This window comes from Bombina bombina, chromosome 3, assembly GCF_027579735.1.
Source record: "Bombina bombina isolate aBomBom1 chromosome 3, aBomBom1.pri, whole genome shotgun sequence".
NCBI classification, from domain to species: domain Eukaryota; kingdom Metazoa; phylum Chordata; class Amphibia; order Anura; family Bombinatoridae; genus Bombina; species Bombina bombina.
The window spans coordinates 853112591-853127255 of NC_069501.1; the positions used below are offsets into that span (position 1 = coordinate 853112591).

The 14665-nt window shown below is 36.6% G+C and overlaps 1 protein-coding gene across 1 annotated transcript in view; it reads right to left on the reverse strand.

The window, feature by feature from the left end:
- Positions 1 to 13605, reverse strand: part of TM9SF2 (transmembrane 9 superfamily member 2) — a 179704-nt gene extending 166099 nt beyond the window's left edge. Inside the window, exon 1 of the mRNA XM_053707814.1 lies at positions 13322 to 13605. Coding sequence (XP_053563789.1) covers positions 13322 to 13459 — 138 coding nt within the window. The 5' untranslated portion in view covers positions 13460 to 13605. The remainder of the gene's footprint in view (positions 1 to 13321) is intronic.
- Between the last annotated feature and the right edge of the window lie 1060 nt (positions 13606 to 14665).

Consider the following 14665-nt stretch of genomic DNA (forward strand, 5'->3'; position numbering starts at 1 on the left):
ATGCTCATAAGAACGTCTTACAATCAGAACAAACAGCTTTGCAGACTGGGAAAGGCTAGGGGAGTGCTTGAAAAAAGCCAGTTCATAATCGAAGCACTGCTGCTTTACAGTGCTACTGCATATTTGTCTGTTAACTTCAAACAGCACTTTTCTCTTGATGCACTGGAACACAAACAGTGCAGCCAGAACACAGCTCTGTTTGAAGAGTAGAGCTGCAAAGTTAAAGCACGAAGTCTAACAGTGGGTTCTGTATGCAGACATGCTGCATTTTCTGCGATGACATCTCAGATCATTATATATATATATATATATATATATATATATATATATATATATATATACACACACACATATCTACATATACATACTATATATATATATATATATATATATACACACATACTATATATATATATATATATACACACATACTATATATATATATATATATATACACACATACTATATATATATATATATATATATATATATATATATATATATATATATATATATATATATATATATATATATATATATATATATATATATATATATATACATACATATATACACATATACACATATACATACACATACATACATACATATCTACATAACTTGGTCCAGTAGGTTACCTCAGCAGACCCTAAACACAATGAACTTAACAGAGCAAATGACACAGAATTTTTATTTTTAACTTTTTTTATGGCAATATTGTCTGACACACTAATAGAAGAAATAAATAAATATCATAGGTCCTAACTAAAATAATTGTTGTGGTGCTGCAGCGCTCAAACATTTAGTATCATCCCATAAGTACCACAAAGTGTCCAGCGATGTGAACATAGTAAATTCGTGGGAAGATTATTGTATTTTATGTCACCCTAACCCAGGTCTCAGAGATAGTCAACCGATGCCAGTTTTCAGCAATTAGTACCACAGAACTTCCGAAATACCTGCCCAGCATCCCTCAGTCCAAGCCACAAAGAGAATCCAGTCCCATTGCATATCTAACCAATGACGCGTCTGGAGTCGACCTGAAGAGAGGACAGTGCGGAAAAGTCATGCATTCGGCCGTGGGACAGTGAGTACCGATCCACAACTTTTGATGCTTTAACAGCCAGGTGTTTAACAAGGGCTGGGTTGTGGATTATAGGTGACCTGCCTTCTAACATCAAGCAACCAATGTCGCCAAATAACAGGGATAATTGTAGGACGCTCCTGGGGTAAGTATCAACCGAGGCCTCATTCTGAAATGCCCTGTGTTCTTTCTAATCACCTCCAAACTGATCCACAGCAAGCACAGCACTTCGTTTGGCATATATAGCAAGCTCTGCATGGTGGCCCGAGCTGTGGAACAATTGTAGACATACTAACTGCTCAGTTCCAGGAATTTCTCCCACATCAAGCCAGGTCCTGTTTAGCTCCCCTTGGAGAGCAAATAAAGTGCGATCCATCCTGCTCGCTAAAGATACGGAGCAATTCTGATTCCCAAGTAGAAGTCCTTTTTATTACTGAACTGTAGTAGGGAGAAAAAAAAATGGCGCCTCAGCTCCTTTCCCACTGCGTAACTCACAAATTACTGTTGACAAGAGCCGCACTGCTGAGAAACGGGGAAATTCCTTTGACCAGCAGCCCGCTGAGACTCAGACCCTCACAATAGTACTAAATATTGGCATAAGTGGCAAAAAATGGGCTAATATTATAGCTAATTAAAATGATTTAGCAGGAGCCACTGTTTTATGCGACTGCTGTCAAGCCCGGCTTGCTCCGCCCCCATGTAGTTTATCTTTTAACATGTGGTTGTGACAGGATTTATGAAGGGCATACAAAAAGAAAAATAAGACGCAGATTTTCAGAACATCTGTATAACATTAAAGAAAAATCAGACAAGCACAGTGTCCCTTTACGGAGTTCTATGGGAGCAATCCAAGATCCCTGAAAATCCAAGCTATTGAGTGGATACCGAATTGTAGCAGCAATAGATTAGTCAGAGGAAACAAGAAACTTTTTGGATCCAGAAGTTAAAGAGTTTAAATCCCAAGGGTTTAAACATTGATATAGAGATAGTAGCCTTCATGTAGCTAGCTAATACAGGTATTCATCTGTGGGTAATTTTTTATATGTATATATGCACGTGTGCACACTCATGTATATACCCCCATGTGTATAGGTACGTTGTGGTCTGCTATGCATGTATCGAGATGTTGGTATTTGATTCTCAGGAAGACAGCATAATAATAACCCTATGCAAGAGTCAATAGCAGTATTTCCCTATGAAATAATGGGCACACACAGTATAATAGGGAATATCTTGTTTCGATATATATACACATTTATACAGGTATCTTCTTATTAATTTTTTTGCATTGGACTGGGGTCCTTAGCATGAATCAATGTCCCACCTCTCTCTCACTCTCTTTTATTTTCGTTTTAGGTTCAAATCAATTGTAATAATTGTATTAGTCTCTTATATAGTGTTCTAGTAATTAGCTTCTGTATTTGTGGTTCTAGTAAGGGAAATAGAAGTTTTATATATACTGTATATAATTATTACCTGTCATATGATGTATTAGTAATAGAAATTAAGTTGAAAGGTTTTTGTATAAAATAATGTTTGTATAAACTTTTTTGTATGAACTTTTTTACTTTTATGATGTATTTAGATCAAATTTCACCATTCATTTTAGTTAGGGTTCTTTTACATATTGTGCAATCTATATATATTATTGCAATTTAACTTGTTGTATTTTTCAAATCACCGCTACATGTCACAATGGAAGGACAGCTCATTGTAATCAATAGAAAAGATTTTGGGTGTTTATATGAGGGGAGGATATCCCATCAACTCACTTCAATTTCCACCCTCTGAAAAAAGTCTGCACATTAGCGGACGAAATGCGTAGAGTTAATTCTAAGGCCTTTTTGGACTATCCGAGTACCTGTAGTTCCAGAGGCAGAGTTCCCAGTGTCAGCAAAGAACTATCTGACAATACCTGTGAGCAACGCTGGCTACAGACCACGCCGATAAGCTTGAAAAAGGGACCGGGAAAGCAGATTAGACTGTCTGAGTATTAAACATCTGGAAATTTAATGTTTTTAACTTCACATATTTAATTAAACATTGTAAGTGCATTTCTATAGTGCGTGCTTTATGGGATTTTTTGACTACGGCACTTGGGTCTGCTTTGCGTTTTTTCTTGTTCTAGAGTAAAAGTTATAAAAGGGACAGTAAACACCATGTAATTACAAGACATTTCTGTTGTGTTGCTACTATAGAATAACATATCAGCCAAGACTTAACATTTTTAAAACAAATTAACATTCCTTTTACTGCAATAAGGTTTTCAAATTTATAGCCGAGACTAAGCACTCTTATTTTCCCGTCTCACCATCTCTCCCTCTCCTATAGTACAGTATTTAATTAAAGGGACATAAAACCTAAATTTTCTCTTTTAGGATTTAGATAGAACATAAAATTTTATACAACTTCCTAATTTACTTCCATTATCAAATTTTCTTTGTTTTTGTTATCCTTTGTTGAAAAGCAGAAGTGTAAGCTGAAGAGTGTGCACATGTCTGCAGCATTATATAGCAGTAGTTTTGCAACAATGTTATACATTAGCAGGAGCACTAGGTGGCAGCACTATCTCCTGGCATGTAGTGCTTTAGGCATGTGCATTCTACCTACCTCTTCAACAAAGAATAACATGAGAATGAAATAAATTTGATAATAGAAGTAACTTGGAAACTATTTGAATTTTTTGGGGTTTAATGACCAGTTATGAGCTCTGGGGACTGCTGCAGTTTTTATGTAAGAATACTACATTCCCTTTATATAAGATTAGCTTTATGATCATAGTGTGAGAAAGGAAGCCTGCAGGTATTTATATAAATGTGGTTGTGAGCCCACGTGGGTCATTTATGTGCCTTTATGTATATTTGTGTGTCTGTTAGTGATTCTAGCTGTAAGGGGTTAATTAGGTAGCTTGTAGGGTTAACTTTAGCTTTAGTGTAGAGATCAGCCTCCCACCTGACACATCCCACCCCCTGATCCCTCCCTGACCTCTCTCAAACAGCTCTCTTCCCTCCCCCACCCCGCAATTGTCACCCCCATCTTAAGTAGTGGCAGAAAGTCTGCCAGTACTAAAATAAAAGGCTGCTTATATATATATATATATATATATATATATATATATATATATATATATATATATATATATATATATATATATATATATATATATATATATATATATTTATTTTTATTTTATTTATTTATATTTTGTGCAGTGTAGGATCCCCTTTTACCCCCCCCCAACCTCCCTGATCCCCCCAAACAGCTCTCTAACCCTCCCCCCCTCTATTTGATGCCATCTTAGGTACTGGCAGCTCTCTGCCAGTACCCAGTTTGCAGCAAATTAGGCAGATTTTTGTAAAAAAAAAAAAAAAAAACTTTTCCCCCTGTAGTGTAGCTGCCCCCCCTCATTACCCTACCCCCTCCCAGATCCCTTTCCCTCAATGGATCCCAAATAGGATCCCCTTATTGCCCTTCCTCCCTCTTCTCACCTCACTTACCGGCTTTGCTTTTTTTTTTCCTCTGCTGAGTAGCGGTCCCGCCCTCCTCCAGTGATGGGCCTCACACTCGCCTCCCTCCTTATGCTCCCACAGAGCGGCCCTCTCTGCATTGGTAACTCTGCAAATATATTTCTGCAGTGCCCTTCTCGTGAGGCATGCATAAATAGCATGATCTCGCCATTTTGAGCAAGATAGCGGCAGAGAGAAGCTCAGGATTGCAGCGACGTACAGGGTACATGGTTGGTCCTTAAGGGACACTCATACAGGGTATGACGTTGGTCGTTAAGGGGTTAAATATTTTAAGATATTTAAACAGTGCTCTTTCAGATTTATAAAAGAATGTTTTCAATTAAACATTTTACAGTTAGAAATAATTGCATTATTTTGTATTTTTCTTACATGTAGGGCATTTATTAAGCGTTTTATCACTTCAACTGATTTCTTCTAGCAGCTAAAATCTAAATATACTGTTTAATGGGGTGATGGTGTTACTATGGCTACATGTCATCTTGTGCAACATTAAAGGGACATTAAACACTTTCAGATGGTAATATAAAATGATAAATTGTATATAATAAAACAGCTCTGCAATATACTTTCATTATTTATTTTGTCCTCTTTGCCTGTAATTCCATTCTGAAATTGTGAGCTTTTCATTTCCTGTTAGAAATGGAAGTGCAGAACACTGTTAAATCCAGCAAAACGATTGGCTGCACACTCTAATGACCTATGTATAACTGTCCCCAATTGGCCACAGCAGAGAAGGTAACACAAGTTACAACATGGCAGCTCCCAGTGTTTTATAGACACTAAAACTTTACACTTATTTTGTCACTTTTTAAACAAATAATGAAACTTTAAAAAATACATCTACATGTTAGTCATGGACTAATCTTTTCTTTGAATGCATCATTCTATCTAGCATGTATTTAGTGTTTAATGTCCCTTTAATACTAGTTGAGGTAACAGCACCTGGCAAAATGTGAACACAAAAAAACAATAATAATAATAATGCTAAACAATATGAGGTCATAGAAAATAAATATGCACTAAAACTGTTATTCTGTATTTGTAATATAAGTGCTGTGTAGGTTATCCCCATTATAGAATAAATCCCCTAGCAAATGTGATTAGCTGATGGAGAATGAAACCTGGTTATTGCACGACTGTGTGGTATGTAGATGCTAATGTAGAGTTAACGGGATATAAAACCCAAAAACGTTTTGTTCATGATTCAGGTAGAACATGCAATTTTAAACAACTTTCTAATTTACATTTATTATAATTTCTTTGTTCTCTTGGTATCCTTTCTTGAAAAGCAGGGACGTAAAGCTTAGGAGCCAGCCCTTTTCTAGAGCACTATATGGCAACAGTTTTGCAACAATGTTATTTATTTGCAAGAGAACTCGATGGCAGCTCTATTTCCTGCCATGTAGTGCTCCAGATGGCTACCTAGGTATCTCTTCAACACAGAATATCATGAGAACGAAGAAAAGCTGATAATTATAGTAAATTGGAAACTTTTTTTTTTTTTAAATGGTATCCTCCGTCCGATATATTTTTATACAGATGTTTAGGCTGTCTCCAAGATTTGAAACATACTTGTCAAGCACTGAGTTAAAGGGGTTGAGAATGTAATAAATGGACGTTTAGTGAGATACATTGTAGCAGCAACATCAAAGCCCCCATTCTCTGTTAGCAGCCAGTATCGTAGCATTACAAAGACCCATCACAACGATATCACATAAGGAAACTCCAAAATAGTCCCCAAACTTAAAGGAACTCCATTATAAAAAAAAAAACAATTTATGCTTACCTGATAAATTTCTTTCTCTTGTGATGTATTGAGTCCATGGATTCATCCATACTTGTGGGATATTCTCCTTCCTTACAGGAAGTGGCAAAGAGAGCACCCACAGCAGAGCTGTCTATATAGCTCCTCCCCTAACTCCACCCCCAGTCATTCGACCGAAGGCTAGGAAGAAAAAGGAGAAACTATAGGGTGCAGTGGTGACTGAAGTTTTTTAAATAAAAATATACTGCCTGTCTTAAATAAACAGGGCGGGCCGTGGACTCGATACATCACAAGAGAAATAAATTTATCAGGTAAGCATAAATTATGTTTTCTCTTGTAAGATGTATCGAGTCCACGGATTCATCCATACTTGTGGGATACCAATACCAAAGCTTTAGGGCACGGATGAAGGGAGGGACAAGACAGGTACCTTAAACGGAAGGCACCACTGCTTGTAGAACCTTTCTCCCAAAAATAGCCTCAGAAGAAGCAAAAGTATAGAATTTGGAAAAAGTATGAAGCGAAGACCAAGTCGCCGCCTTACAAATCTGTTCAACAGAAGCCTCATTTTTAAAAGCCCATGTGGAAGCCACTGCTCTAGTGGAGTGAGCTGTAATTCTTTCAGGAGGCTGCTGTCCAGCAGTCTCATAAGCCAAACGGATGATGCTCTTCAGCCAAAAGGAAAGAGAGGTAGCCGTAGCCTTTTGACCTCTCCGTTTACCAGAATAAACAACAAACAATGAAGATGTTTGACGGAAATCTTTAGTTGCTTGTAAGTAGAACTTTAAAGCACGCACCACATCAAGATTGTGCAACAGACATTCCTTCTTTGATGATATTCTTTGATTGATATTCCTATTAGAAACAACCTTAGGAAGGAATCCAGGTTTATAATACAGTATATTGATATTTAATATTGTTTTAAGTATGTATGCACCAAAATTTTGGTCGCATAAACATTTTGGCCGAAAATGGCATTATCCTTTTCTGCCTGTTTTTTTCTTGGTAAAATTATTGTGTAGCATATTATTGTTTTAAGATATTTTGTCAATTTTTAGTGTGTTACTTTCAATAAAAGTGATGTTATTTTATTGGCTTGCAGGTTTTCAATTTAGATTAATTTATTAATTGTGCAAAAAAAAATAAAAAATTAAAAAATGTTTTTTTTTCGGTTTTCGGCCAAGTGCATCCTGGATATGTGTGTGTTCTTTTTGGAACTCACCAGTAGGAGATAGATTTCTGGTTGCTGCATTGATACATCTATCTCCTACTGATGAGTTCCAAAAAGAACGAAACAGGCTTGTCTAGTGAGTGATTTCTGGTTTGCTGTCATAATCCTGTTAAAAAGGATCGCTGTGTCAAAACAGTATTTTTGAAGCAAAAAAATGAGAATTTGCATATCTAATTTGCATATCTTACCCTCAATTCTCTTGTGCATTGGAAACATTGTATATTAAGAATTTCTGGGGAAAAGCAAGCGGGGATACTTGCCTAGATGTACTAATTTCCTATGCAAATATTTATATTGAGATATATATATAATATATATATATATATATATATATATATATATATATATATATATATATATATACACACACATATATATACACACATATATATATATATATATATATATATATATATATATATATATATATATATATATATATATATATATATATATATATACATACATACATACATACATACATACATACACACACACACACACACCCCAGCAGAGCAGGTTACCAGGCAGATGGATACTGTGGGAACGTACAGCAGACATGCACACTGAATAAGAGCAAAAAAAAAATTATGCACATTCAAAACATCCTTAAATTTTGCATTTTACTTCTATCACGCTCCTGCTCATATCACTGCCGCATCAAGTCCTGTTTGGTTCAGTCTCATGTTATGGCATCACTTCCAGCCTTTATGTTCTCTAAACTCAAATGCCACATTATGGTAGTGTTTCAAATGTAGTTTTAGTATTAAAACAGTAAACTACTTATTATTACAACATGCAAGGCTTCAATGACCAATGTAATTATGCAAGAATTTTAGTGTCCACCTGACTTTGGAAAGAATGTTTTCGTTGACCATCAGGGGGCGACAACATAGCATACAACTTGTAGTAATAAAGTAGGCAATTGAATTGGCGAGTCAGAATGCTGTAGACCATAGAGTTGCAGTTTTGTGAGTAGAGTGTATTTGCATACACTGCCAGTAAGCAAGAAACATGGCTGCATACCGGAGAAAACGTGGTTTGGCTAGGCAACCAATGGTAGTTAGCAAGAAGGCGAATCTACAGCCAGAAGAGAGCGATTCAGGAACCGGAGTGGAGTATAGTGTACCACCGCCTGTGTCTGAGGTATGCGGTTCGGGGAATGACAACCTGGGATATAGTGTGATCTGTCCACACAGATAGCCAACCTGGATCTAGAGCAATAGCCTAGCAGTTGCTGTGGGAGGGTCCCCAGCATGAAAATGTATTGCTTCCACTTACCGAACTTCAGCATTCAGAAGACTAAACTGCACAGTGCAATATAGAATCTAGTACAATCTACTCGCTGCACAGTGCAATAGAGAATAGCAATAGAGTGCAATAGAGAATCTAGTACAATTTACTCACTGCACAGTGCAATAGAGAATCGCTTCTAGGGACTTACAAGCCCTACCCTGTTTACATACAATAGTATAGTAGGATTCCCTGTCAGGAGACATTAGCGGATAATCTTGCTCTTTATATCTGAATGTAAACATCTACCATTTTTTTGGACAATCAACCATTATGATTTGCAGCTCATTTGTGCATTGGATAACTGTCTCCTGCTACATGTTGCCAATTGTGCTTGAGGTATTTTATTATTTTGCCCCTCACCCGGAAAATGTTCTAAAAATGCCCGTAAGGAAGGAGATTACAGTCCAGTTTTATAACATGGACCCTATACTCACATAATTAATTACAATAAACTGGTACAATGATACCCAAAATAAAGAGCCAATTTTGTTATGGGTTCTGATGTTGTCATGGGTATAGTGGCCGGCATATACAAGAGGAAATCGCTCTTACCTGTTTAACCAGCAGTCCGTCACTGAAATAGGAACCTTCTTTCAGTTCCTTCAATAAGAGAGGCCGCTAGCGACTATACAAAATAAATATGCATGCGCAAATGGGCGAACGTCGTGGCCGACACTTATGTCATTTGCTGTTACAATCAGCTTCGAAATGACGTCAACTTAGGAGGAGTTTGGCTTCCATTTTTTTCCAGGAACGGCAGTTGTTTTTTAAAAAAAATAGCGATTCACTGTGGATTGCAGAATAGGAAGAAGGATGTGTACCATAATCGTGTGGCAAGTAAATGATTGAATCAAGTTTATTTTGTGTGTTAACTGTCCCTTTAATGACTCACAATTAGTAAAAACACAACAACATTACTGTCAAACTAAAATGCCAAGTCTCAAAGAAAGTAATTTCCCATGTGGACATATAGAAAAAAAAGCTGGTATCATGCCTCGTTTCTGCCATAACATATCACCCAGTAACATGTAGCACCTACAGCAGTACTATTCTGATAATATTGCATCAGTAACCACACATCGCTGTGTGAAATTGTGCCTCAGGGTATGAATTAGTGGTTGGGTTAGAAATGAGATAACTATTGCTTCAAATATTGACCCTTCAAGATCACAATGAATATCACAATGAATATTGCATCTTAAAATAAATCCTTAGATAAAAAAAATAAAAAATATTGATGCTAGTTAAATTCTTTATGGAGTAACCATCATAGTCTATAGAGTGACTCCAAAAAAAATATGACACCTCATTCAGTAACTTAAACTTTGTGTTTTATTTTATACATTTGACACTAAGCATTTTTTGGATGCCCCATGAATTCTGTAGATTTGTGAGCTTCACTACATCATTATTTCCATCCACTCTACCTGCACAAGTGTTTCCCTTTCTATGCTGGTTAAAGATAGATAGGAAGAATAGACAGGAAGGATAGATACATTTCCTTACCCACAATGTCTAGTTTGTATCCTTTAATGTTTGGGAGAATTTGTCTATTTACTCAATCTAAATTTATATTGATTGCTTTGCTGGTTTAGATACGTATCACCTTCTCTGTGCAGCAATCGAAAGCACAAGTTTACTCCTATTAATTTTTCTTCGTTCGCTTGCTATTTTTATTTGAAAAGCAGGAATGTAAAGCTTAGGAGCCAGCCTATTTTTGGTTCAGCACCTAGGTAACGCTTGCCGATTGGTGGCTAAATGTTGTTTGGCATCCAGTATTAGGTGCGGATTAACTCAAGGCCTGCTAGCCAGGCAGCATGGGCTACATGGTGACAAAGGCCTGTAAGGCATGAAGCAAAGGCTGTGTTGAATGCCAAGGCTTGTGGGGCATGAAGTGTAGTTTGCGTTACAACACAAGGCCTTTGGGGCATGTAGCATAGGCTGCTCAACCCAAGGCCTGTAGGCCAGGCAACATAGACTATTTGATAACCCAATGTCTGTGGAAGGTGCTGGGTAGGTTATGTTGGAACCTGCATTGCCGGATAAGCAGCATAGGCCACTTGCAACTCAAGCCTGGATGACATACATGCCAGGTTGCTTAGTAACCAATGCATGTTTGACATGCAAGGTAGGCTTGGTAATGCAATGCCTGTGGGGTTTGCAGGGTTGGTTGATTGGCAATAAAACGTCTGCACACCTGTAATTTATTGTACCGCATAAGGGATTTAAGATGACCATTTTCACACAATAATATAGGTGGTAAACTTGGCCTCTATCTATTTTTTTTTATTTATTTTTTTTTTTATATAATTTTTATTGAGGTTGTGCGAGTCTATTTTGGTTTTAATTTAATGTTTAGACATATATGTTAAAGGGACATGAAACACAAAAATTTTCTTTCACGATTCAGATAGAGAATAAAATTTTAAAAAAACTTTACAATTTACTTCTATTATTTAATTAGCTTCCTTCTCTTGTTATCCTTTGCTTAAAGGTTTATCTAGGAAAGCTCAGGAGCAGCAAAGGACCTAGGTTCTAGCTGCTGATTGGTGGCTGCATACACATTTCGATTGTCAGTGGCTCACCCATGTGTTCAGTCAGCAACCAGTAATGCATTGAGTTATAAAATATTCCAGTGTTTACACTGTATAAAATTGCTTCACCCCAATATACAAAGTTTAATCCACCTTTGACCTTGTGCAATCCTATTAAAATAATGACAATAGATAACCTTCCACAACAGTGACAGTAGCCTCTCCCGACCTGTAAATCATTACAAACAAAAAGCCTTCTGAAAGAATATAAGAAAACTAGTTCACTGAAGAACTGGACAGGCAGGTTATGACAGAATCTAATGCTGCAGTGAAACACGATAAATACCTCTGCGGCCTGAACAGTCAATTCACAAGGAAGTAAGAAAGTTCTTGTACAACAGCAATATCGCTCATTTGGACAAAGTAGTTAAAAGTAAAATGCATTTATATGTTTAAGAAAACTATTTCTGCAATACAAGTGTGTTGGCAAAATACTTCTAGTAAAGGTTATCACTGTTTCAGTGAGAACAGTTTTTGTTATATACAGTCAATTAGAGCTTTTTGTGTACAGTACAATCTTAGTAAAAAGTTGCTAATGCAAGCTTAATGCAAAAATGTTTCTATTTAAAACCTTTACCTGCCACACACAATCCAGATAACCCATATCCTGCTTATCAAACACTGCATAAATGCAGAAGAATAGTATCAAGGCCAACAAGGATAATCTTCTTAGTAAATGCCCACATAAAATAACAGGGGTGCAAATGAATAAGTGGGAAGAAAACAAGGAAGGGCATGGTGATGTAATCTGTTCAAAGTACTACTATGAGATTCAGAATTGACCATAAAAATAATTCAGATAACAATAAAACAATTACATAGTATAGCCTGCCTTTAACTTCAGTAAGAAATAAACCAAGCCAAAGATACAGTAGTACTGGAAAAACCTGAAGAGGAAAGCATGTAGCGGGATCGCTTATATGGGAGGAATATCAATGCAATCTTTCTAAACAGTGTACTATCCATTATGCATAATGATAGCATCTGTTGACACTCCCTATATTTCAAAAGTTAACTCATGAAAGCCAGAATGTCAAATAACACACTTGTGTACAGGATGCTGCAGGTTGTGCAAGGAAATGTAGGATAATAAAAAAGCACATAAATGAAATATAGTAATATATATATATATATATATATATATATATATATATATATATATATATATATATATATATGAAATTATAGGTTTAGGCAATAGTGGAAAACGTGTAAATTCGAAAAGCAACGCTACTCACTTTTAGCGATAATGGACTGGAGATATGATTAATTATTATACTTGGAGGAAAAAACAGACTAAAATGTTATTTTTGTCGCCTTACAAAATTATACGAACACTAATTAGTGAAGCTTTCCTGGTTCTAAGTTTTAGGAGATTTGTACAGATATACCTGGTTCCTTTTTGGATATAATATAACATTTTCTACTGTGATAACTAGAAAGTAATTAGAAAGAACACTGAACTTAGCACGATGGGCAATATTTTAACTCCCCCCCCCCCCCCCAATTAGGACAAGCACTATTTGGAGTTACATAAAAAAAAAAAAAAAAACTTCATTATTTCTACTGACACATTTCCCAAAAATTATTCTAACAGGTAGGAAGCTTTGCATGTAATAATGTCAATGTAACAGACATTTTAGAAATGATATCGCAAAGGTTTATGCTAAACATTTGAAGCCAGTTATACTGCCCTGAATACAATAATAATCAATTATTGAACCAGTGATATAAACCTAATGTGTTGCGTGCTGGTTATGTGATTTATGGGTCAGACTGATGCGTTTTCTGAAATATGGACACACTGGGTGTCGTTTTCCTCACCTTGCAGTCCCGAACAAGGTCTTCCTTCTCACAAAAGCTGACAGGAGCGAGACCCGGTAGGTAAAACGCAACTGTGGGACCGGAGTACAATTCTATAGCGACCAGCAACAGAAGAAGTTGGACGGGTGTTTGCCCCATGGTGACCTTACGGTACCTGGAAGCTGCTTGGTCAGAAGATTAAGAACGAAGGAAAAGAAGAGCTCTCAGCTCACACTCAAAGTTCCAACCGACAGCTCACACAGTCTCTTCCGGCTTCCTGTAGATTAGACACGTCACCTACCATGACGTCAGCAAGTGACAACTCTAGCACACTAACCCACTGTTAATTCTCTTCCGGGAAGAAAGAAGTCGCGTAATGGTGATGCGCGTAATCTGATCTTCCAAAAAACCAGACGGAAAGTTGTCACCATAGCAACCGTTGCTCCTTATATACCAAATGCATTTTATTTACCGGGTCATTGACTCGATATAGAACTACAATGGCTGAATGATGTTTTCACGATTATTCAAAAACTCTGACAAAGTAACAATGAAAAAGCTTATCTGCCAAAGCGATCAAACATACAATCTCATTGGAAGTGCTACCTCTTTTTGCTCGCCGTTTTTTTTTTTTACATCTCCATATGTATGTTATAAAACCTATGTATAGTGCTGCATAATTGATAATAAAAAGACTAAACCAGGGGTCAGGAATTAGCATGATGCTCACATAAGGGTTGCCTGCTATTAACCCGGAAAATACTGGACAATCTGGACTGGTTTATGTAGAAAATATGTTGGATCACAGGATATTGATAAGTTCCCTGGCTTTGCAGCTCCCAACAGACATAATTCAACATACCTCTTCAGAGCAAAGCCCATTCATAGTTGCCAACAGTCCCTGATTTCCAGGGACAGTCCCTGGATTTTGTTGTATGTCCCTGGATTTTTTTTGTCCCTGGAAATGTCCCTGAAAATCTCCTTTGCACAACATTTGTTGTTTGCATATAGATACACACATATACACATAGATAGATGATAAATAGATATAGTGTATTATTTAAATATAATTCATTCCTAATGGAATATTGTTATTATTATTGAATGGGTTCACATATTATTTGTCTTTCTAATTTTTATGCTGTGTTGTAAAAATATCCATATGCCCAGAATGTGTTCCAGAGACTGGGTAGGTGTAAGAGCTTGGTGCTGTAATCTGTATAATAAACTATGGATAAATCTAAATTATACTATTACTTTCAAATGGGTGTGTTTTGATTGCAGAACTGAGTGGGCGGAGCAGTTGAACAGTAGGTTGTCAATACTCCAGTAACCCGCTTGCTTGCTCTGCTGCAAAGTGTCCCT